At 35.9% G+C, this 25994-nt stretch overlaps 2 protein-coding genes and 2 non-coding genes across 4 annotated transcripts; 3 read left to right on the top strand and 1 right to left on the bottom strand.

Annotated features, from left to right (window-relative positions):
• Nucleotides 1-8451: 8451 nt before the first annotated feature.
• Nucleotides 8452-8522, top strand: TRNAG-GCC (transfer RNA glycine (anticodon GCC)). The gene has a single exon. It is a non-coding gene; the product is annotated as a tRNA-Gly (tRNA).
• Nucleotides 8523-9422: 900 nt separating this feature from the next.
• LOC133802365 (wall-associated receptor kinase 2-like) lies at nt 9423-12831 on the bottom strand. Its single transcript, XM_062240665.1, has 3 exons — nt 11841-12831; nt 11076-11225; nt 9423-10919 (listed from the first exon to the last, which is right to left on the bottom strand). The coding sequence occupies exons 1-3, from the start codon at nt 12781-12783 to the stop codon at nt 9649-9651; spliced, it is 2364 nt and encodes a 787-aa protein (XP_062096649.1). The 5' UTR covers nt 12784-12831; the 3' UTR covers nt 9423-9648.
• Nucleotides 12832-15532: 2701 nt separating this feature from the next.
• TRNAG-GCC (transfer RNA glycine (anticodon GCC)) lies at nt 15533-15603 on the top strand. The gene has a single exon. It is a non-coding gene; the product is annotated as a tRNA-Gly (tRNA).
• A 3899-nt stretch (nt 15604-19502) lies between these two features.
• LOC133799303 (uncharacterized) lies at nt 19503-21785 on the top strand. Its single transcript, XM_062237323.1, has one exon. It carries the CDS (start codon nt 19503-19505, stop codon nt 21783-21785), a length of 2283 nt encoding a protein of 760 aa, XP_062093307.1.
• Nucleotides 21786-25994: the final 4209 nt, after the last annotated feature.

The raw sequence follows: 25994 nt of genomic DNA on the forward strand, positions 1-25994 counted from the left end.
CATTTGAGGTTTTTAAGTTTCTAAAATTTCAATAATAAATTATTGTTAATCTAATTATTTAATGAAGTTTGTTTATTAATATTTTATTTATTAATTAATTTAATTTTGTAGGTTGTGAATTTAATAACAAAGTGCGCTCTTTGCAAAGTGAAGTAAATTTGTTAGCAAGGACTATTAACTGCAAGTGGTACATACATTATCTTCTTTCTTGTTTTAGTATTATTAAACTTTTGTTAGAGGAGTTTAAATATCTTAAATATTCATCCATAGTGAAGTAGGTTCTGAGATTAAAATTGTGTGTTTCGGTGATAACAAAAGATTGAGAACTGTGTGTTTTAGTGAAGTAGGTTCTGGAAAATTTGTTTGTGTGCTGCGAAGCTATAAGGAAGAAACTTATTGTGTGTTATTTAAATTTTTTGACTTGTTGTTCATAGATGGTTAGATCACTATTATAGGGGAAATGCTGCTTGTTTTTGTCTAGAATTATGTATTTTATTATTCTATTATTATATTTGTATTGTGTTGTGCTTATTCGATTGGATTTGATTAGATTGACAGATGGTTAGATTACTAATATAGGGGAAATGCTGCCCAATTTTTCGTATGCTTATTTAGTATTTTTTTTAGTTTAATTTGTCATAGACATAGGAGACGATATGGATAGAAAATGGATGTCAACGAATAGGTTATCCGTGGAATATAAAAACGGGGCCAACCTTTTTCTGACCAGTCTACCAAAACATCCTGAGATTCCAAATTAAATATAAATTGTGTAACCTAAAGTAACTAACTACAATTTCAATTATTTTGACAATCTATAGTTGAATTTTACTAATATTCTTTATATGAAGTATTTTTAGTTAAATATTAGTGTCCACACCAACCAGACAAGTGACATTTGGATATTATGTGATGAAGATGTTGAAGGATTACATTGAACATCCACGACCTGGACATTACTTGAAGAAAGAGGTATGTATATATAAATTTATACAAAGTTAACAATTTATTTATTATTAAAGTATATATAATTAAATAATAATTAACTAATATATTTTACTTTGTATTTTTTTGTAGCTAAACACTACGCCATATACACCAGCACAGAAATTAATGAACTGTGATAACACTGGGCGAACCATATGCTACCGATAATTCAAAGTCATCGTCCCACATATTAGGTTTTTTTTTACATTTTATTTCTTACCATATGTCTAGCTAGCAAGAGTAATATTTATTAATTTTGTATGTTTAACAACAAATATTACAATTTTGTATATTTAGCTAACAAAAACATATTATATACACATTTCGGTTTTATTAATGAAAATTCACAATTTAAATTTGCATAGAATTTAGATTTTTTAATTAATATATTTAATTCTATTTCAAAAAAATTAATATATTTAATTCTATTAATTAATATACTGAAAATAATTATTTAATTATTTTTTAAAAAAAATTACAAAAACCAATGATGTCTCCCAGGGGGAGACGTTGAAAGTCTACAAACTCTCCCCATGGGAGACATTGTAGGTACCTATGACGTCTCCCATGGGGAGACTTTGTAGACTTCCAACGTCTCCCCCTGGGAGACGTCATAGGGCCACTTTAGATGGCTCCTGCAACAACGTCTCCCCTAGGGGGAGACATTAAATGTCTACAATGTCTCCCCCATATAGTCATTAAATGTCTATTTTGTTGTAGTGTCATATCTATATAATCAATCATAATTTGTGTCCATTATGTGATCCTTTCAGATTAATATATAATTTTATATAATTAAAGATATTGTGGCTACTTCCTAATTATTTAAAACTATATGGTTCATTAGACATTATGTTTTAGGCTCTATGAAGACTTAAGAACAATTTTGTTAACATAATAGGCAATCACAGAGAGTAGTGCTCCTAATGTGGTCGTCCGAAGATCGTTTAAAATTGTTCTAGATTGAGCATTTGTCTCAGTTTCATGCGATCTTATGTCAACCACAAAATTGTATTCTTCATAATTTTATTCACCCTAAATATTTTATGAATATTAATGTGAATATTGTATTAATATAAATGTGCTAAATATTATTCAACATATCTTAATATTTGAATATAATATAAATATATTATATTTAGCACAATAATGGAATATAAAACGTATAACGCATTTAAAATTATAAAGCCGTTCATATAAAATTAAATATAATTATACTAAGAATAAATTTTGCTTGAATAATAACAAAATAATCATACAAATTAGCATAATTATTTATATGTAGGAAAATAAATACAATAATTCCATATATACACTTAATGGAAGAAAAAATCTATGCTAAATAAGGCAATAAAATCATTTATTGATTTGGTGAATTAATAAAATAATTGCACAAACTTAATTGTAAAACAAAAATGTAATTACATTCTTAAAATAGCACAATTATTTAATATTGCATGAATAAAAGAAATATATTATACAATAAATGCATCAAATCAAATATTTGCACATTTTAATTAATTTCCAAATATCATATAAATTATCAAAATTATATGTTTTAATTAAATTGGCAAAAAAAAAATTAAAAATGAAATTTATTGTCTAAATAGGCATTTAAATCAAGAAAATAATAAAATTCCAAAAATAAATCAAATATGTAATTTTCAGAATTTTAATGAATTTTTCTTAAATATATATTTTTTTAAATCTGCCTCACGAAAACGACATGTCATTTTCTTGATATTGAGTCACGTGACTTGTAAAAACGACAAGTCATTTTTGTGTTGTCGTTTTCCCCGTCTTCTTCCTCCAGCCAGGTCGTTTTGACCTGGTTCTTCTACACTTGGGTCACGTTACCCATAATGAAACCCGGTCGGAAAAACGCATTTCGACGACCAAAAAATATGTTTCAAAGCCCAAATCACACGGAAATGAATATATAAAGAGATCCATGGCATTAGATTGATTAAACAACAACTGAAAATCGAACTTTAATATCAAAGAAAATTTCGGCCATAAACGGGTCTAAAGGTTTCGAATGCTTCCAAAGGTTTCAAAAACTTGATTTTTATCCATATATCATTAGAAAACATAAACTAAAGAGTTTCTAATGGTATTTATATTGAAAAAAGGTTTTGAATAAAAAAACTAAAACTTTGAGGCATTAAAAATACTCTTAGCCAAAACTCAAAGCTTTTAACATATATTTATACAATTTATGTTTTAGTTTTAATGCACAAAAATATGTTAGAAATTGACCTAACAAGAATATGCAGTAAAACAATCCAAACAAATTTTTTGAATATACGGCCATTATATATACATATACATATTACGTAAATATATATATATAATCATTTATGTATATAATAAAATCAAGACAGAGGTAAATATGGCTCTTGATACCAACTGTTAGATTAAAAATTAATCCATATGCATAGCAATCATAATGCGGAATAAATAGATTGTTATATATAATTTAGAGGATCAAAATTGTATATCTCATGCCATTTATTTGGTGAACCTCGATCTAAAATCTTTAGATCTACAAAAGAAAAAAAATAGAAATTAGAATAAGTACATGGACTTCTAAGCTCTTACTATCTTTTTTAGATGGAGTTACTGAAAGTCAGAATAAGCAGTAAGCTTGAGGACCGGTACCCTATATTTATAGGGTGATACATTCCATCAAAATATCTACCACAAATTAAGATATTCTCTCAATCAGTTGGGACATAAAAAATTGGATAACAATTAATGTTGACCATTAATTAGAATATTTGCCGATAAATAAAATATTGACTTTGTTATATTAAATTAATTAATTGTAATATAATTGATTTTATATACCATATAAATAAATATTCTAACATATATAAATATATATATATATATATATACATATTTAGAAGTTTAAAATTCTATTGGTCACTAAAGTATTCAGAACATTGGCAAATGGCAATAACAAAGGAGTTGGATATCCGAGTTCAACAAATCTTGGGGAAGATGAAAATGAATAAAAATTAATGAGTAAAAAAAACACATGAGTTAACTTTATAGTATAAGCTATAATTGAAGAAGGGGCTTAATTGGGTTATGTCATGTTTGTGCAGAAAGATTGGTAGTTATTTCTGTTAAAATCAATAATTGAAAAAACTCACGTGAAAAGACTAAACGACGTGTCGTCTTATTGTGATTGAGAAAAACAACAATAACGACTTGTCAATTGTTTTCAAGCACTCTCTTTAGTCTTAACAACCATAACTGTCACTCTCTTCATAAAGTCATTTCACAAACTACTCTTCTCCAAGAACACAAGAAGCTAAGAAGAAAATCAATCACAGAGTTTAGAGGCAAAGAAATCTAAGGTGAGATCACACACTCCATAACATATTTCTCAGTAATTTCAATTCTTGTATCTGTAGTTATACATATCTTGACAACTTCTGAACTTGGTTTTCAAGATTATTAACAATGCAGAACCAAGACAGAAGAAATATTATGTACCTTCCAATTCACATGCAAGAGTTGAAGAGCTTTCTCAAAATCATGGAAAAGCATGTGAAAAAGATGAAGAAGCTGAAGAGAATGATCACTGATGAGAATGATCTCAAGGCTTTCAAGGCATCAACTAAACGACTAAAGAAGCTTCTAAAAGATTTCAAGAGGAAGTTGGGGGAGTTCAAGAAAGAAGATGTTCAAGGATTTTTGGTACTAAGGATCAAAGAACTGAGGAAGGTATTATTGATCAAAGAAGCTGAGACATGTGATGATGATTATGGTGATGATGATGAGGATGATGATGATGAGGAATTTGAAACACATTTGGTGCAACAGCGCGGAATTGGACTCTCTCATTGCCTGCTCAAATCCTTGTGGGTGGTGATGTTAATGAGTCAAGAAAAAGAAAAGCAGATAATGATTGAGAAGGTGATTTATTTGTTGGAACAGCTAAGTTTTGGAGAGAATGATCACTCTTATTCTGTCATGAATTTTTTCATTTCTGTAGTGGGAAATGGAGCTCAACATTTGGATTTTGCAAGAGAAAAGAAGATGGTGTCATCGTGTGATGAGAAGAAAGAAACTGATCAATTACTTGGTATGATCTTGAATGAGATTTTCTGTCTTGAAGTTGTTTTCAATTATCCAAGTCTGTATTCTCTGATAGTTTTAAAAAGCATATCACTTGATGATATGGTCGAGAGGATCAATAGATTCAATGCAAATTTGTCTAATTACATATCAGATGAATTCAATAATGAAATTGAGAATATGTGGGAAAAGCTTGAGCTTCCAAGAACTGAATCGATGGCGATCGAAAACAATGGTGCAAAGAATTGTATTCAATTTAGAAACAATGTGAAGAAGCTGAAGAAGCTCATTGATTCCATGAAAGAGGAGACCAACAAGGTTAAAGAGCTGGACAGGTTGATAAAATATTTTTTGGATGTTAAGGAATTTGAGACTGCAATTGAACAACTAGATGAACAAGTGCAATTTCTTAAAGAAAAAGTTCAAGTGATGGCTGTGCAAGAAGCTTGGGAAGAAGATTAATTCTAACCATGTTATGAACAAATTATAGTACCTTTATCTGTTTAACAGTGATAATAAATTTATGATCAACACTTAGATCTTATGGATTATGTATTATTATTAGTTTTTTCCAATATGAATTGATAGTTTTGAAATGCTGATATGCAGCAGCATGAAGTACATGATTAATCTCTAATACAAGTGAAAAGTCAACTTTCTTTCTTTCACCTTCTCTCATTACTTTTCAACAATAGTTTATCTCTAACACAACAAGTTTGAGTTGCTATATCAACAAGTTTTTCCAGATCCAAAACGTTAAAACCAAGATTGATTCTACTTTTGTTATAATAAGATTACTTTTTCAAGGAATGGGTCATTATGTGTCTAATGAGTAATATAACATTAGTGTTGAAAAAATTATCCAATGACTAAAATTCCTAGAGTATAATAAACATTTTTTTTATTGTATCACATTACATGGATTTTTATTTGGGCAGTTTAGAGAGAATTTGGGCTACCAAACAAAACGTAATAGTCTTCTTTTTATTTTTATATTTTCAACAAATTATATATATATACATATAAAAAAAATGGGAAGAGCATTCAAATCCCATTATTAACCAGAGTTATAATCAATACGAAAAGTGGTCACACATACACTTAACTAAGTGTTCTCATAACAGAAATACCTAACTAAAGTACCTATATTCTTAACATATATATATATATATATATATTACTGTGACCTTAACTACTCCTTTTTCAAGTCTCTCTCTCTCTCTCTCTCTCTTCTTGTTCTTGTTGATATCAGCAATGGCAGACACAAAGTTGGCATTAGAGGAATTAGAAGCAAAAGCATCCGAATTGGCTTCAGAAATAACATCAATCTCCATTGAAGACGTGGGCAAAAAGATCAAAGAAGAAGAGGATTTGAAACAGAAGCTGACCACTATGGGATCCAAGATTGAATCAAACAATCCTAAGGATTCCCAGACAGAGAAATCCCAAGACTCTACTGATGAAAGAACTGGTGACGATGAGAATCTTGAAGGGTTCAAGAAAGCTGATGATGATGAGAAACGTAGTCAAGCTATTGACAACACTAACGATAGAGATTATGAAGACGACGATGATGATGATTACTCTGATGTATATCATATTGCTGAGGAGAGTAGTTATAGTGTGGATCAAATTTCAATCCCATTGAGCAGGAAGCTTAAACTGATCAAGCACTATTATCTTCCGAATTCTTCTTCAGAACAAGTTCAGCTCGATTCTGCGATGCAGCACAAGTTCAAGTGGCTCAAGTATGAAGGATTTGAGATATTCCAAAGGGAAAACGAGATTGTTGATTCTGAGCTGAGAGTGAAGAACAAGGTGGAACTCAAGCACAGGATTCAAGAAATGGTGGAAGAAAGGCAGAAAGAGATGGAGAAAGCTCAACAAGATGGTAAGTGGACTCTCATTCAATGGCTTTATATTGATGAGGAAATCAATGAAGTTCTTAAACTTGTTTTGATTTATTCTAAAATCATTGAGATCGGGAATCGTCTTTGCTGCCATCTTTGTGAGCTCATGTTTTTCGTCTCCAAAAACTCAAGACAGCAAGGGAAGTTGAAACTCTTTAAAGAAACACTCAAGTTACTAATGCACAAGGATACCAAGATCATCAAGAAGGTTTTTTCTGTGATTGCAAGAGCTGAGATTCAGCTTCTAATGATTGGGAAGCACCTTCCTTTTGGTGATAATGATGGTGATGAGGGTGATGAGGATGACATGGAGAAAAGAATTGATATAGACTTTGACATGTTCTTGGGGGAAGTTGTGTGCTTGGAGTCGATTTTGAGTTATCCGAGTCTGTCTCATGCGTATGGTGAATTAGAAAAAGAGCTGGGGACTGTTGAGATTGGTGTTATGTTGTGTGATGAGGAAGTGAATAATATTGGATCAGAAGTGTTTGCTTTGAAGACACATTTCCTAATTGAAAAGCCAAGAGACGAACCACTGATGGAGAATTTTCAAACGACTCTAAAACATTGGATTAATTCACAGTGGAAAAGCTTAATAGAAGATGATGCATGAGCCATAACAACAGATGATATGTAGCTAGTAGTTCTGCTATGAAATGTTTTGTTATGTTATGTTTGGTTGTTCTTTGATATAATAAACTTTTTTGAGTTCTGATGATATTTCTTTGATTTTGTTGTGTTTTAGTTTAGCTTTGAATTGAGTTTTTTTTAGTTCTTTCATTCTAATAGCTTCAATTTAGACATGTTAATTAATAGAAGTTATATATACCAATCAATCAATTCTATTACTAGTTTGATCAAAGCAGTTGTTTGTAATATGTTCCTTTTTTTCCTTTCTCGCTTATGTTTCAAATAAGGAGAACTTATATACATATAAATATATATATATATATATTTAAATGATTACATTTGGTTTTAATTATCAAATTTGACTAAACTTTTATTTTTACCGTAACCTTTTGAGGTCAAAGGTCAAGAATGACCTTGGTGTCACTGACTTGAGTGTGTTGGTGTAGGGATATTTTTGGTATTAAAGTCCTACAAACGACTTGAAACTTGGAAAACAAAAAGAATTGAAGAAAATGAAATAAAACTTGAAAACGCAAACAAATTAAAAAACGATACAAATTGAGAAAAAACGACACGAAGTGATGTAAATGACATAAAATTAGAGAAACGACATTAAACTCATAAAACGACATAAATTTGGAAATGACATTATACTTGAAAAATGACCAACATTTCCATAAACGACATTAAACATAAGCAACGATTCATATTGTGAAAAATGACATCAATAGAGAAAACATGAAAAACGACATTAGACCATTAAAACAATTTCAATTGATAAGAACGACACGATGATTAAAAAATGTAAGAAAAGACAAAATCAACAAAAATAGCACCAGTGGTCTAGTGGTAGAATAGTACCCTGCCACGGTACAGACCCGGGTTCGATTCCCGGCTGGTGCACTCAGTTTTGTCAATGCTAATCTTTTTTTTTTTATTTTAAGTATTCCTTCTCATACCAGACATATCACTCTGACCTTAACAGCCCTTTTCAGTAGATCAATGGCAGACAACATAATCAAAGAAGAAGATGATTTGAAACAGAAGCTCCCCAAGGCTTCTTTATTGGGATCCAAGATTGAATCAAACCATCTTTGTTCCAATGATGGTGATGATGAGAATCTTCAAGGGTTCAAGAAAGTTACGCTATGTGATGTTTTGTTACGTTTTGATGTGATAAACTCTTTTGAGTTGTGATGTTTCTTTGATTTTGTCACCAAATTTGTAGTTCCGTGTTGTTATCTAAAATTTTGTGTGGTCATTATTATTATCCTTGACATAACATGAACCAGACAAATGTGGCTCATTAATATACATTGGCATTATTTGGTGAAAGAAAGGTATACGTTTTCGAGGAAGGAACATCACGCTAGAAAATTTAGACCAATTCAAACCATCACATTTTCTCGACTTGAATCTCAAGAATGAGTAATGAAGGACGAAATGTGGAGCCCCATGTATGTGAAGACTTAAAACTTTGACTAATTTTTATTCTTAGAGCAAAGAATATAATAGAAAGGAAGAATAGTAAAGCTCCACGAGCCACGTTCTCTTACTAATGGCATTTCCATGCAATGATGAATATAATATTGACAATATTATATTTCAAGAAAATTCATGTCACTAATATCTGTTTAAATATATTTAAATTCTTCATAAACTAGCCTCATTGGCTTAGCATTTGAAGCATAAGTTGAAAGCTAATATGAGTAAAAATTAATTATCACAATTACGATGTTAATAATTTTTAACATATCATGACATCTCATATATTTTATTTAGTCTTTTTTTAAATTCAAAAAGTAAAATAAAAAATTGAACTTTATAGGTTTGGAGAGAGGCACCTTCTCCCTTTTTCTATTTCTTGACAAACAAGTTATCTATCTCAAACATAAAAATAAGAGTAAGGATAATTGCACCCGTACTTAAACATTATACAAAGTGACACGTAAACCATATAAAGTAAACAATACAAATGAGACTTTAGTTGTAAGAAAGACTTTGTGGGATAGCAACAACGCAATTTGTACTAGTTGAGAGAAATTGATGATTCCACGTTATATCCCGACACATCAAATGTGGTATACTCGACGGCTTGATCATTCTCAATATTGGAATGGCTAATGGAAAACGATGACTGATTATGATCAACACTGAGTAATTGTTCCGTCTCTTCTCCATTATTTCGTTGAGCATTATTATTCTTGTAGTGTTTATCATTTCCTTTAAGCTTGTTAACCACCAAAAGCTCTTCTGCCACTTCTTTCATGGATGGTCTTTTTTCACCATGTACTTCCAAGCATTTCATTGCGAGCATAGCAACTATCTCTATCTCCCTTTCGTGATTTTCATCGTAAACAACCTTAGGATCCACTATCTTCTCCACGCATTTCTCACCCTTGTTCTCTCTTAGCGTCGAAACAAAGTACTGAATAATATTCCTTTTAGCTCCACTCCTAATAACTCCATTTGATATTGGTCGTTCTCCTGTAATTAGCTCCATCAAAACAACACCAAAGCTATAAACATCACTCTTTGTAGTCAGTGTACCAGTAGTCAAGTATTCAGGATCTAAGTAGCCAAGAGTCCCTTGAACCGTTGTAGCTATACCATTTTGCCCTGGAGGTATCAAAACTGAGGCACCAAAATCAGACACTTTGGCAGTATAGTTTTCATCTAAGAGAATGTTGGTCGACTTAATGTCTCGATGAATGATTGGAGGGTGAGCCAAAGAATGCAAATAGTCAATGGCAAGAGCAGTTTCTGTTGCAATACGTAGTCGAGTTCTCCAAGGCCTTAACATATCAGATGACAAAGATCTCTTAGCGTGGATGTGCTTGGAAAGGGTTCCATTTGGTACTAATTCGTAAACCAAAAGTGGGACTTTGGCCTCGAGACATAACCCCAAAAGTTTGACCACATTCTTGTGGTTGACTTGGGAAACGATGGCAATTTCTTCATGGAATTGTTGGCGGTTGATTTGTAAAGTATTGTTCTTGTCGTCCTTTTCAAGTTTCGGTTTCTTCACAGCTATTTGTTGAGTAGTAGCACTAGTACTAGTACTAGTTTCATTTTGTACAACTCCCTTATAAACTGAAGCAAAGCCACCTTGACCGAGGAAATTGGATTGGTTGTAGTTATTGGTTGCTTTGGCCAGCTCTGCTTTACTGAAGATTCTCACTCTTTGGTTCTTTAACACCAAACCACCATTTTGTTTGAATATTTTTTCCCTTTTCCTCCTATTGTAGTCGTAGAAAAGAAGTATAGCTATTATCACCGAAAAAATGCTTGCTCCGATAACTGTACATATCAAGAGAACTAGTACTGTTAATCTCTAGATTGATCGACATGTATCGTGTGTCAACAATAGCATGAAAACATAACTCTTGGGATGATGAGAATGTTAGAGAAAAATATCTCTTATTAAATGGTTAATTCAATGTTGTATATATGTACCTGTAGCAAAAGTGGTAAATCTAAATCCTTGACAGTTTCCATCTTTTCCATCACCATGCATCCCAAGTGGGCACTTGCACGTGTAACCTCCAAATGTGTTTTTGCATCCTGTGCATTTGTATGTCTCTGGCTCTGAGCACTCATTTATGTCTACCACCATCAAATAATTAGAATAATGAGTATTAGTCAATCTAAGTCTACACTCATTTATCAGATTATGCATATATAAGGAATAGATATTATAACAGTCAAACATTCATTTATAAAACAGAATTGCTAATAAGGTTCACCATTGTTACCTTGAGCGTATTGTTTTTGGTGTAATTAAATATCGGGTCCCACCTAATTGAATTTAATAGTGCGCTAGCAACACTCTTTATAAAAATATGAATAATTTTACTCTTTATACTATTCAATTATTAGCAACGTGTAGTTTAAGACTTTAACGAAGCATTCGGAAACACATGAATTCAAAATATTAATGACCAATTAATTAAGCATATATAATATAGCAATTCTAAGGAGCATTTGATATGATATCAATCAAAATACTAAACTCATTTAGATAATAAATAAATTGAAGCCGAAAAGAAAAGGTTTCGTTTCCATTAATAAGGCATTAATTAAGGCGATATATTTTATGTCCAAGTAATTTTCTCACTTATTATTATAATTTAATATATTTAGTTCTTTCTTCTTATTACTAAATATAAATAAATAATTATATATATATATTTATCTTAATGACAATACAGAATATTATACCTTCACAGCCTTGTTTGAGATAAGGATTTCCCTTAAAACCTTTGGAACACCGGCAAAGATATCCTCGACCATTGTCCGAAAAGTAACAATCAGTATTGTCACCGCACACATAGGACGATCCATTCGATTTAGCAGCCTCACACTTCTCGTTTCCCACAACCCAATCCAGCAAAACGCTAGAATTTCTTACATCTTTCGGCCGAAAATCGAGCCTCATTTTGGAGATGTCGAAAGTCCTCTGGTCCGCCAAGAACGCATACCCGCAAGGGTTGAATGGGTGAACCTTGGTGTGGTTCTTGAAGCTGAGGAGTTGTATGAGCAGAGTCTTGAGATTCTTGGGAATAGAGGTCTGGCAGCAGCCTTTGCCCGAACACGAGGTTTCGGCCGACATGTCCACATCTCTTCTGCAGATCGAGACGCAGCCACTGCCGAAACTATTTTCATAGTCGGTCATGTACGCCAGCGTGTCGCAGCCGAAGGCCATGAGCTTGTTCTCAGTGTTTGAGAACGTGAAGAAACTACTCAATGTTATGTTTTCGCCGGAATAGCCAGAGGAATCTCCGTCCTCGTTATAACAGTCGTAGGAGTTCTCTATGATAACGCTCATAGTGGCATTCTCGAGATCGATGTTGCGAACCTCGATGTTTCTTCCATATATTAGTTTCGGAGGAGAACTGGTGCGGTTACATGTGAGCAAGAAGTACCTATCATTATTATCGATGGCACAACCTTTGTGGATTCCAAAGGGGTATGGGACGTCCACTTCTCCGCATTTGTCCTCGCAATTGGGTTTGGCCTTCTTTACGGCAACACCGCCCATGGCCGCCATGGTAGTAGTATTTGCTGTGGCTGCTGCCGTCGTCGTCGTCGTTGGCGTTGGTATCCATGGCCATAGAACTAGCAGTAGGCAGAAGGAACTGAATTTTTTTATCACTGCCGCCATTTGTTTTAAGCGATGGAAGGCACTCTTCTGCTATTGGGTTGTTATTGGGTTTGTGTGTATATATAGGCCAAAATGAGCCAGGATTATTATCATTATCATTATCATCATCGTCATTATTATTATTATTATTATTAATTCGAACATTCAAGACCCGTTCAATATTTGCATACTTGTTCTCATTTTAATAATTACGTAGAAGCTGCTTTAATTGATCAATGATTGGAAAACATTATTTTCTGAAGTTAAAATAATTCCATTTAATTAGAGAACTACTAAGAGGAAACAGTATTCTACAATCATTTAATACAATTCAAGGCTCATATAATTCAAATTTATAATTAACATGGAATATAGCTAGTTAACCGTCTCATGTATGTGTTGGGAACCTTAATGTAACAAATAGCAATACACATTTAATTAAAAGTGTTGATATTTGAAAATTTATGGTGCTCAACCTCATGACATGAGTTGTCATCCTTTGATTAGTTAATAATATATTATAATACTTATTAAATTTAAATATGCACGGTAGATATTAGATTAGAGGAATAGTAATATGATACATCTCAATACTACAAATATAGGCTTTCTTTGTGGTTTTTTTTTTTCAACAATAAAGAAAAAGCATAGAGAAAATATTTGAATGAGTTTAAAATATTATATTTAATGTTCGCGCCCTATTTTGTTGCAGGATTTAAAAAAAAACGTAGTAAAAAATTTGAAGTGAGGACTTTTCTCCACGGTTCTTTAATAAGAACCGCAAAGAAAAGTGTAAGGATTTTCTCCGCAGTTATATAGCCAAAACTGTGAAGAAAGTACATTTTTATCACCGGTTTTAGCTATATAATATTAATTTATTCTAAATATTTTTATTTTGATTAATATATAATAAATAAATTTATTACAAATTTTTTAATTAATATTATAATATAATTAATATTCACTGTATATATTTAATTTTTTTTAAATATGCGGTGATGCACGTAAGGGACAAAATCTTAAAATGTAAACTTTCTTTATTAGTTTATTTTAAATATATTGCAAAAATAACTTAAACTAATTTATTTAATAGAAAAATAATTTTTTTATTTAATATGTTAATGTTTCTATGATATCAACTTTAAAAATATTCAATATCTTCTTTATTTTTTTTCCTTATTAGCCAAGTTGGATTTTCTTTCCCATGTAAATATGTTAATTTTAGATGTTTTGTTCTTCAATTCAATAATTTTATATTACTTTTTAAAATATTTTATTAACTTATTGATAATAATATTATGGTAAATGTTCTATGCAAACTAATTATTATTTTTTCTGGATCAATAACTAAATTACTACATGATTTTTTTTTCTTATGCATAAAATTATCTATATAATATAAATATGAGATTTAGAGTTGTTATTTAAATTGTGTTTGATAATTTACCTTAAAAAAAAAAAGAAGAAAAAAAAACGGTGCCTCTCCTAAAATTGAAGTCTCCGGCTTGGACTTTTCTTTTTGAAAAGGCCTTAGGCAGGAGCTGTCACTATAAAAGGAAAGTGTAACATCCTTTCAAATTATTGTGGCATGGCTAGCTTGCCTACTTATTAATAATAAATAAGTGTTATAAAAAGGATTTTTATATATGGCAATTTCTTCAGTCTCTCCTTGGACTAAGTCATTCATGGTGGCTCTCATTTTTATTTCAAGTGTCATATTCTAAAATATAGTAGAATTTTTTGTTTGCTTGGTGTATCCAGCTGTCATAATCGGTTGAATTAAAGTAGTTTGCGTGATTGAATAAAATAAGGAGTATAACTGTAAATGTCAGTCCCAAAAAATGATGAGTTAGGGGTTGTGTGGTCATTTTAGTATGAAGTTGAAACTTATTTACAATATTAGTTACGTAAAAATTTATTTGCAGCTATGTAATTAAAATGATATATTGCATAACATGAAATGAGTAAAATGTAACAAAAAATGAGCCATATGCCACGTTCGTGAAAGAGGAAGCAATCACAATGGGCGGACCGACTATAATTAGGGCACCAACAACATTCCCACCGACCACCGGACCTTGTCCACCGGCCAAGAATACAGTGAGGCTGGTGGCGCCCGGTGGCGCAGGCGAGGGCAAGAACGATCCCGAAAGGGATATTATCTCGAACCTTCCGTGGAGGGTCACCACGACTCTGGCAGCAGCGAGCTGCCGAAACGTGATGTTGGTGACGGTGCCACTTCTGCTGAGTATATATATATATATATATTTAAATGATTACATTTGGCTTTAATTATCAAATTTGACTTAACTTTTATTTTTACCGTAACCTTTTGAGGTCAAAGGTCAAGAATGACCTTGGTGTCAATGACTTGAGTGTGTGTTGGTGTAGGGATATTTTTGGTATTAAAGTCCTACAATGGACTTGAAACTTGGAAAACAAAAAGAATAGAAGAAAATGACATAAAACTTAAACAAATTAAAAAAACGATAAAAATTGAGAAAAAAACGATGCGAAGTGATGTAAATGACATAAAATTAGAAAAACGACATTAAACTCATAAAACGACATAAATTTGGAAATGACATTAAACTTGAAAAATGACCAACATTTCCATAAACGACGTTAAACATAAGCAACGATTCATATTGTGAAAAATGACATCAATAGAGAAAACATGAAAAACGACATTAGACCATTAAAACAATTTCAATTGATAAGAACGACACAGTGATTAAAAAATATAAGAAAAGGCAAAATCAATAAAATAGCACCAGTGGTCTAGTGGTAGAATAGTACCCTGCCACGGTACAGACCCGGGTTCGATTCCCGGCTGGTGCAATCAGCTTGGTCCACGCTTATCTTTTTTTTATTTTTTTTTATTTTAAGTATTCCTTCTCATACCAGAAATATCAAAATCTCTGACCCTAACAGCCCTTTTCAAAATCTCTCTTTATTCTTCTTGTTATTGTTCATATCAGTAGATCAATGGCAGACAACATGATCAAAGAAGAAGATGATTTGAAACAGAAGCTCCCCAAGGCTTCTTTATTGGGATCCAAGATTGAATCAAACCATCTTTGTTCCAATGATGGTGATGATGAGAATCTTCAAGGGTTCAAGAAAGTTGATGATGATGATTTCAATCCCATTGAGCAGGAAGATTAAACTGATTAAGCACTGTTATCTTCCCAATTCTTCTTCAGAACATGTTCAGCCGGAGGCATCATCGACAACAATGAATATCGAGAATAAGGTCGAAGTCAAGTACAGGATTCAAGAATTGATGGGAGAAAGGCAGAAAGAGATGGTGAAAGCTCAACAAGATGGTAAGCTGTCTTACTTTGAGTGGCTTCTTATTGATCAAGATGTTGAATTTGATGGCTTGCTTCAAGAATTCATCGTTCCTAAAATCATTGAGATTGGGAATCGTCTTGCTGCCATCTGTGCGAGCTCATGTTTGTTGCCTCGAAAAGTTCAAGACAGCATGGAAAGTTGAAACTCTTTAAAGAAATACTCAACTTACTAATTATTAGATTATTGTATACCGTATGGAATAAGTGTAAGAATATTAAATCATTAATAAGAACATGTGTAGTTCTACTAATCAGCAATTGGTTTTAAGATGAAGTCCCATAATTTTTGTCACGGTATCATAAGTCAATTGTGCGCATCTGATCTAAAGCTTGAGTCAAGCCACACGAGATCTGCATAGTGCGAAAAGACACTTGAGATACGCATACGGTATCATAAGTCAATTCCCTAGTGCGCATCTGATCTAAAGTTTGAGTCAAGCCACACGAGATCTGCATAGTGCGAAAAGACACTTGAGATACGCATAGTGCGAAAAGACACTTGAGATAAAATAAAAACTATCGAGCTGAAAAAATGGGTCACTTGTGGTCAGTTGATTCAAGATTAGTGAGCGAAAAATTGCCTCTATCTTGAGAGGGATATTAGACTATTGTGTCCCACATGGAATAATAATTAGAATATTTAATGTGTAACTCCACTAATCATCAATTGATTTTTAGATGGAGTCCCATAATAGATCAGCTAATGTCTGCTCAGATTGGTGTTATGAAGTGTGATGATAAGGAAATGGATAATACTGTATCAGAAGTTTGTGCTTTGAAGACAGAGTGAGAGAAACCGTTGATGGAGCAATTTCAAACAACACTTAAACATTGGATTGATTCACAGTGGAAAAACTTAGAAGATGATGCATGAGCCATAGCTAGTTCTGCTATGAAATGTTTTGTTATGTTTTGATGTGATGAACTCTTTTGAGTTGCGATGTTTCTTTGATTTTGTTACGTTTTGGTTTGGCTTTGAAATGAAATTTGTAGTTCTGTGTTGTTATCTAAAATTTTGTGTGGTCATTAGTATGATTGACATAACATGAACAAGACAAATGTGGCTCATTAATATACATTGGCATTATTTGGTGAGAGAAAGGTATAAGTTTTCGAGGAAGGAACATCACGCTAGAAAATATAGACCAATTTTTCTCGATTTGAATCTCAAGAATGAGTAATAACAGGACTTTTGATGGAATAGCTAAAATGTCTTATTTTTTATAATATAGAGTAAAAATTGTTAAATAATTTTTCTAATGGATGATGTAAACTTATATTTTGTTTACTTAAATGAATATTATTTCTCTATATGTAGTGAAATATTATTTATCAAGCTATAAATATTTTATTATTTTTTTATAAATTTTTGTGTGTATATATATAAATGTGATATTATTATATTTAATTATTTTATTTCTTAAAATGAATAAAATATTGTTTAAAAATATAATATTTAAATGATGCAGAAAAATTTGAGAAAAATTATAATAAAGTATGTATTAATTATGTATTTTGTAATATAGAGCAGACCACTCACTCAAACACTCAAAGAGTACTCTAAGGGACAAAATGTGAAACCCCGTGTGTGTGAATACTTAAAACTTTGACTAATTTTTATTCTTAGAGCAAAGACTAATAGGAAGGAAGAATAGTAAAGCCCCACGAGTCACGTTCGCTTACTAATGGCATTTCCATGCAATAATGAATATAAAATTGACAATTTTATTTTATATATAAATATGGGATATAAGTCTAAGGAAATTTCAAGAAAATTCATGTCACTAATATTTGTTTAAATGTATTAAAATTCTTCATAAACTAGCCTCAATGGCTTAATTAGCATTTGAAGCTATAAGTTGAAAGCTAATATGGGTTAAAAATAATTATTACAATTACAATGTTAATAAATTTTAACATACTACAAATAAAGGTGTCATTTAGTGACAATTTTTTAGTCACAATATATATTTTGTGTGACTAAATACTATTTTTAGTCGCAACAAAAAATTATCTGTGACTAAAAAGTCATACTTAATCACAAATTGTCACTAATGTAGTTTTAGTCGTAACTTGTTATTTTTAGTGATAAAGTTTGTTGTGACTAAAAATATATTTAGTGACAACAAATTGTGATTTTTATGACTAATACTTTTAGCCACAGACTTTTTTGTAATGACACAGGTAAGATGATTTTTCTTTAATCACAATTTTTTTTACTTGTAGTTACAAAATTTATTGTAACTAAAACTAAGATTTTTTGTAGTTACATCATGATTTCTCATATATTTTATTTTGTCTTTTTTTTTTTAAATTAAAAATTAAACTTTAGGTTTGGAGAGAGGCATCCACATTTCTCCTTTCAACAAAGATATAAAAATAAGAGTAATGATAATTGCAACCGAAATATACACATAAACATTACACACTCAACATTACACAGTGTAATAGTTTAATTTAGTTTTGATACATTTATTATAAAATACAGTGTCACAACATTGTGTGTAAATACAAAGTAAATAGTACAAACGAGACTTTAGTTTGTAAGAAAGACTTTGTGGGATAGCAGCAACATGACTTTGTATTAGTTGAGAGAAATTGATGATTCGACGTTATATCCCGATATATCAAATGTGGTATACTCGACGACTTGATCATTCTCAATATTGGAATGGCTAATGGAAAACAATGACTGATCATTATGATCAACACTGAGTAATTGTTCTGTCTCTTCTCCATTACCTCGTTGAGCATTATTATTCTTGTAGAGCTTGTTAAGCCCCAAAAGCTCTTCTGCCACTTCTTTCATGGATGGTCTTTTTTCACCATGTACTTCCAAGCATTTCATTGCGAGCATAGCAACTATCTCTGTTGGGCCCAAAATGTTCGGTCCGGAAATACTTGCCTCATTTATCAGATATTCAAAGCGGAGCGTTTAGACAAAGGGATATTCCGAAGGCAGAAGCTGTAGGTCAGAGGCTGTCCGCGCCTCTGACCTTTGAACGAGACATTTTAAAAGTTGGTATTTTTGGAGGGAAATTCAGTTATTCTCCTCCCTCCTTTTCAGGACCTAACTGAACCAACTAACTGTTGGGTATACTATATCCTATAAATATGAGATTTTAAGAAGAAAAAAGGGAGCGAATTCGTAACTGACTTAGGCATCGGAGTGTCTTTCTTGCAGGAAATCCCGACGAGTCCGAGACAGGTTTCATCACCGGAAAAGAAGCAGGACGTCAAAACCTTGTCGGATCTTTACTTCCATTTACAGAAAGACAAATTGTTGCCACAACAATTGGCGCCGTCTGTGGGAATCGATAAACGTTTCGGCCTTAGCCACGTCGTCGAACCAAGAAATCAAGATCCACTGCAAATTCAGAAGTCATGCCACCCAAAGGCAACGGAGTTTCGGGCCCGGTTGTACAGAACGTCCCTCCGGCAGACATGAGCGACCAGATCGAGAGAATGTGTCGTCTACTGGAAGCAAGCCAGCAGCGGTCCGACGAGGCAATCAAGACATTAACCGAAGCCCAAGCCAGGCTCGAAGCAAAGATTGCTGAGCTCCGCAGGTCCACTGACACGACTCGCAACACCCAAGCCCGTGAGAATCTTGATTCCGACAGATCTGACGTTCTAGTCGACCGTGTCAATTCCCCACCTCACAACATGAACCCAGGTAACGGGCAGTCCCAAGCCATCCCCCCATCCTCTGGGACCGACGGGCAACAAGCCCCAACCTCTGGCGCGCATGGGCGGGCCGAAGCAGAACCTACTGGACCCGCTCAGCCAACAACAGACGTCCGGCCTCAACGCACCATACCTCATGTCGCACACGATTCTCCCTCAGAAGGTTGTGTTCCCTCGATCTGTTTCTTGGACAGTTGGAAACAAGACATGATGAGGGAAATGATGCAGAAGTTCACAGATGGACGATCCGCCTACGCCACCGAACATCTGGATCTTGTATCAAGAACCACTGAAAAATCGCCTTTTTCGGAATGGATTCTGAATGAGCCAAAACCTCGGGACTTCGCCATCCCTTCCCTGCCTGCATTCAATGGAAAGGGAGACCCATTAAACCACCTATTTCAATTTCAACAGAAGATGGCGTTAGAAGCTAATAACGAAGCCATACAATGCAAAGTCTTTTCCACGACTTTCTCCGGGCCGGCTCTACTATGGTTCCGACAATTAAAAGCCGGATCACTCAACAGCTTTAGTGATCTCCGACGATCCTTCTTACAGCAGTACAGCGCGAACCGAGAGGCTCCCAGAACAATGGCCGATCTCTATCGAATCGAACAAGGGGAGAATGAACACCCAAAGGCATACTTACAGCGTTTCATTGACCTCGTGCATCAAATCCACGACGTCGACCCACTCACCGCAGCAAATCTCTTCGTCAAGAGCTTGCAAGTGGGGTCACTCTTGCATGAGAATCTCACTATGACACCACCATATGATATGGCAGACGTACAGACCCGAGCCGAGGGCGTCTTCAGAGTATTAGAATTTCGAGAGCGCGCGCAGAAGAAGACTGCACTTATCTCTGCTCCCCCAGCGAATAACCCTCCACCACCTGTCAGGGATGACAAGAGGAAGCGGAACCAAACGGATCATACGAAGGAAGGCAAAAGGCCTAGGCAAGATCGTCAGCCATCGCGGTACCCATCCTTCGAATACACCGTCCCGCAAGAAGTCATTTATGAAGAGAATAAAGATAGGCCTATCTGGCGAGAGCCCTACAAAATTAACACTCCATCTGACAGAAGGGATAAAAGAAAATACTGTCTCTTCCACAAAGATCACGGTCATACAATCGCTGAATGCCACAATCAGATCCAAGCCCTCATGAGGAGTGGGCGGCTTACCCAATACATCAAGGAGACAGACAGACCAGGCGCCTCGCGGCAGAACACAGCTTCTGCCCCCACTCCGCAGGCGTCAGACCCCGTACACACAGCCTCTGACAGCACCCTGGAGCCTCTTAAACAAGTCCCTATGATCCACGGAATCGTAGAATCCACCGATAATCAAGACCATGCAATTAAAATCCATAAAAGGATGGAAGAACGAGTGAAGCGGTACAAATCATTAGGCCACGTGGTCAATCTCGTCACTTCAGAAGAAAGAAGCTACACAGCCTCTGCTATTACCTTCACTAACGAAGACCTGAAGGGCGTCCACCTGCCTCATGACGATCCACTCGTCATTTCCTTACAAGTTGACCACTGCCAGCTGGGCAGAGTTCTGATCGATGGGGGCAGTGGGGTCGACATCCTCTTCTGGGAAGCCTACCAGAAAATGGGACTAGAGGAGAATCAGATCCGACCCTCCACCATGCCCGTTTTGGGTTTCAACAGCCAGAGAGTCTATCCAAAGGGCGTCGTTCGGTTAACTGTGGTAGCTGCAGAACGCACCTTGCCAGTAGACTTCCTTATTATAGACTCCGCCACGAGCTACAACGCCATCATGGGGAGGGGTTGGATCCACCGAATGCGAGGGGTAGTCTCCACTCTACATCAGGTGATGCGATGCCAATCGCTCAATGGCCGATACACCGTCGATATCAAAGGCTGCCAGAAGCAAGCCAAAAAGTGCTTCCTTACCTTAAAAGAAATAAGTAGCTCTGCCTCAGCCTCCCATGAGGACTCTCCTGACAAATAGCAATTACAGCAGTACCTACCCGCGTGCCTAAAAGGAATCAATCTAGCAGAAGACCAAGAAAAGCCCCAAGTTACGCTAGATACCTTAGAACAAGTGGTTCTGGATGACGCCGACCCTTCAAAAGCAGTCCTGGTCAGTGCCAAGCTCTCACAAGATGAGAGGCAGACCCTCGTACGGTTTCTCCAAACCAGAATGAGAACTTTTGCCTGGACGCCACACAACATACCCGGAATAGACCCTTCTGTTATGAGCCACAGCTTGAATATCTCCACCTACTTCCCACCCGTCAAGCAGAAGCAGAGGAGATTCGCTCCAGAGGTCAATCGAGTCATACAAGAGGAAGTCCAACGGCTCCTGAGCACGGGGGCAATCGAAGAATGTTTATACCCCAGTTGGCTTGCCAACCCCGTCGTGGTCCCAAAGAAGAATGGGAAAAAGAGAGTATGTATAGACTACACAAATCTAAACAAAGCCTGTCCCAAAGATAGCTACCCTCTACCAAAAATCGATCAGATGATAGACGCCACGGCAGGATATGAAAGAATGAGCTTCCTCGATGCCTACTCTGGCTACAATCAGATCCCCATGAAATCAGAGGATAGGATTCATACAGCATTCGTAACAGAAGATGGTTTATACTGCTACAAAGTTATGCCATTCGGTCTAAAGAATGCAGGCGCGACATATCAGAGGTTAATGCACAAGGTATTTTCCTCATTGCTCGGGAGAAATATGGAGGTTTATATTGACGATATGGTCGTCAAGTCCAAACAAAGCTCTTCACATATAGACGACTTGACGGAATGTTTCGACATCCTTGATGCCTACAAAATGAAGTTAAACCCCACAAAATGTGTCTTCGGGGTATCCTCCGGACAGTTCTTGGGATACATCGTCAGTCAGAGGGGCATCGAGGCGAACCCAACTCAGATTGCGTCCCTCTCAGAAATTAAGAAACCCCGAACCATCAGAGACATACAGGCTCTAGCCGGCAAGATAGTAGCATTAAGTCGATTCATATCACGAATGTCCGACCGCTGTCAGCCCTTCTTGCAGTGCATAAAGAAGTCCACCAACACCTCCTGGGGACCAGAACAGCAAAAAGCATTGGACGAATTGAAGACTTACTTGAGCTCTCCTCCTATATTGAGTTCACCTATTGCTGATGAAGATTTATTCTTATATTTGTCTGTCTCAAAATTCGCTGTAAGTTCCGTTTTTTTTCGAGAAGAAGCCAATCGTCAGAGGCCAGTGTTCTACTGCAGCAAGATGTTGTTAGATGCTGAAACCCGATACAGCATGATGGAAAAATTGGCACTCGCACTCCTCACGGCCAAAAAGAAGTTACGACAATACTTTGAAAGCCACACAATCATCGTATATACGGACTATCCATTAAAGCAGGTGCTGAGCAAGCCCGACCTTTCTGGAAGGTTATCTAAATGGGCCATAGAGCTTGGGACATACGATATTCAGTTTTTACCGCGAAAAGCTAAAAAGGGGCAGGTACTCGCTGACTTCCTGGTTGAAATTCAGTCGTTCACTCCTGATGCCTTGCCAGAATTACTAGAATCAGAAGATCAATGGTTGTGGACAATGCACACTGACGGAGCATCCAATTCCCAAGGGACTGGTATTGGCGTCGTATTAGAAGCTCCCTCGGGCCTAAAGATCGAAGAAGCCATTCGTTTAGAGCAACCCACGACGAACAATGAAGCAGAATATGAGGCACTGATCTATGGTTTGGAACTCGCACGCGAAATGGGAATCCAGCGTCTAAACGTCAGAGGTGACTCGCAGCTTATGATAGAGCAAGTGGCTGGGAATTTCGATACCAAAGCACCCCATCTGGCTAGCCTCCTACAGAAGGCAACCATTTTACGGTCGCATTTTCGCCAGTTCGACCTCACACAAGTACCTCGGGAGCAAAATCAGAAGGCCGATGCCCTTGCCAAATTAGCTTCTGCGGGAGCGTGCACACGCCAATCCTCCATATCTTTTAGCCGATCAAGCAAAGATAAGGAAGTCTGCTCCACCTCATCCGAACCCGAATGCTGGATAGATCCGATCATCAAGTACTTGACCACCTCCGAGCTCCCACCTAATCCGAAAGATGCAAAACTTCTGCGCCTTCGGGCACAACGCTATTCCATGATCCATGGCACGTTGTACCGAAAATCCTTCAATGGCCCGTATCTGCGATGTTTGTGCCCATCAGAAGCTAAAAAATTGTTAGAAGAAATACATGAGGGGGCATGCGGAAATCACACAGGGGGACGAAGCTTGGCACACAAAGCGCTTAGCAGGATATTACTGGCCGTACATGATGACAGAGGCACGAGATTATGCTAAGAAATGTGACAAATGCCAACGATTTGCACCCACCATCCATCAACCTGCTCAAACCCTACACTCCATTGTTGCACCTTGGCCTTTTGCAAAATGGGGAATGGATGTAGTAGGTGAACTTCCTAAGGCCGTTGGTGGAAAACGATATGCTCTTGTAGCCACTGATTACTTCACAAAATGGGTTGTGGCAGAGGCGTACGTCACGGTCAACAAAACAGACACTATGTCCTTCATCTGGAAACATATTATATGTCAATTTGGAATACCCTGGGAGATAGTCGTCGACAACGGCACTCCATTCCAAAATGCAAAGGTACAAGAACTATGCGACACGTACAAGATCAAGCTAAGCTTCGCCTCTGTTACTTACCCGCAGGGTAATGGTCAAGCAGAAGCTTCCAACAAAGTCATCTTTGCCAACATTAAGAAGAATTTGGAAGACAAAAAAGGAGCATGGGTAGAAGAACTACCGAAAGTGTTATGGGCTTATAGAACAACAAAAAGATCCTCCACGGGGGAGTCTCCCTATGCCATGGTTTATGGAACAGAAGCTATCATCCCAACAGAAGTCGGTCTGCCTACACTTCGGACAGAGATTGCATCTGATCCAACAACGAACACCATTCAATTACTGCACAACCTAGACCTTCTAGAAGAAACACGTACAATGGCCCAAATGAGACTGGAAAATTATCAGAAGGTAGCAGAACGCTACTACAACAAAAGGGTCCAATTACGCACATTTCAAGAGGGAGATTGGGTTCTGCGTAAGGCCACTGGCAACAAAAAGAAGCTAGAGCCTAACTGGGAAGGGCCTTTCCAAATCATCAAAGTATTAGGCAGAGGGTCTTACACTCTAAAGAATGTACGTAGTGGGAAAATCGTACCCCGTACTTGGAATTCAATGTCTTTAAAGCAATACTATTGCTAATAGCTGTACTGTGCAATTCAAAAAGTAATACAACAACTTTCCATTTTTTCACGTGCTTTTAAATTTCTCTTATGTATTCAATTCTTTGCCGTTATTTTCAGCCACATTACACTAAGTCCGACACGTGGTAATTCACCTTTTTCTCAAGGGGGTTCCTCAATTATATCCTCACCTAACTTTGTAATTTTAATCACGTGTACTCAAAAACCACCTACCACAATGGCTATAAATAAACAGTCATCTAATGCATCAAATCACCACCAAATACACCGCATGACTTGCATCTCAAAACACATGCCTACGCTTCAATAAAAAAAAAAGCGATGATAAAAAATAGCAAGGTGCGCACCCTGCACGTTGGAACCAGACTGAATCTCAACAGTTCATGGCAACAAGGCCACTACACACAACATATGTACAAGATCCTACCGCTTCTGCGTGCACGCTTCACTGGATTTTGTACCGCATTCTAATCTGACTTGACTAAGCTCACAGGGAACTACGGCCAGCCATTTTGCAGTCTAATCTGCCCTGACTATGCTGATTTGGCCGACCAACGGAGGCGCACTGCAAACCCTACCCTCTTACTCGCATAAGAGGAGCGCCTCCAGCCGTCTAATCTGCCCTGACTATCACAGCAGAACCACCTGCTGTCATGATTGGGATTCCTCTTCAATGTACACAAACTGGTTTGGCAATCCAAGGCCGGGAGGAACTTGTCCCGCAATCGCACCCATATCCTGCACAATGAGTGCCTCTGACAGGATGCACGGAAGCCTAAGCTCCCCCCCACCACACGACACGGTATGAGTGCACTGGAAAGATAACCGCCCCACAATCCTGACCTTTATTGCATCTGCTTCGGTGCCCTACGCTATGACCTCCGCACTCGGTCCGGGTCATGTCAACCCCTTTGATCTAATGGGAAA

The sequence above is a fragment of the Humulus lupulus genome, chromosome 9 (genome assembly GCF_963169125.1).
Source record: "Humulus lupulus chromosome 9, drHumLupu1.1, whole genome shotgun sequence".
NCBI lineage: Eukaryota > Viridiplantae > Streptophyta > Magnoliopsida > Rosales > Cannabaceae > Humulus > Humulus lupulus.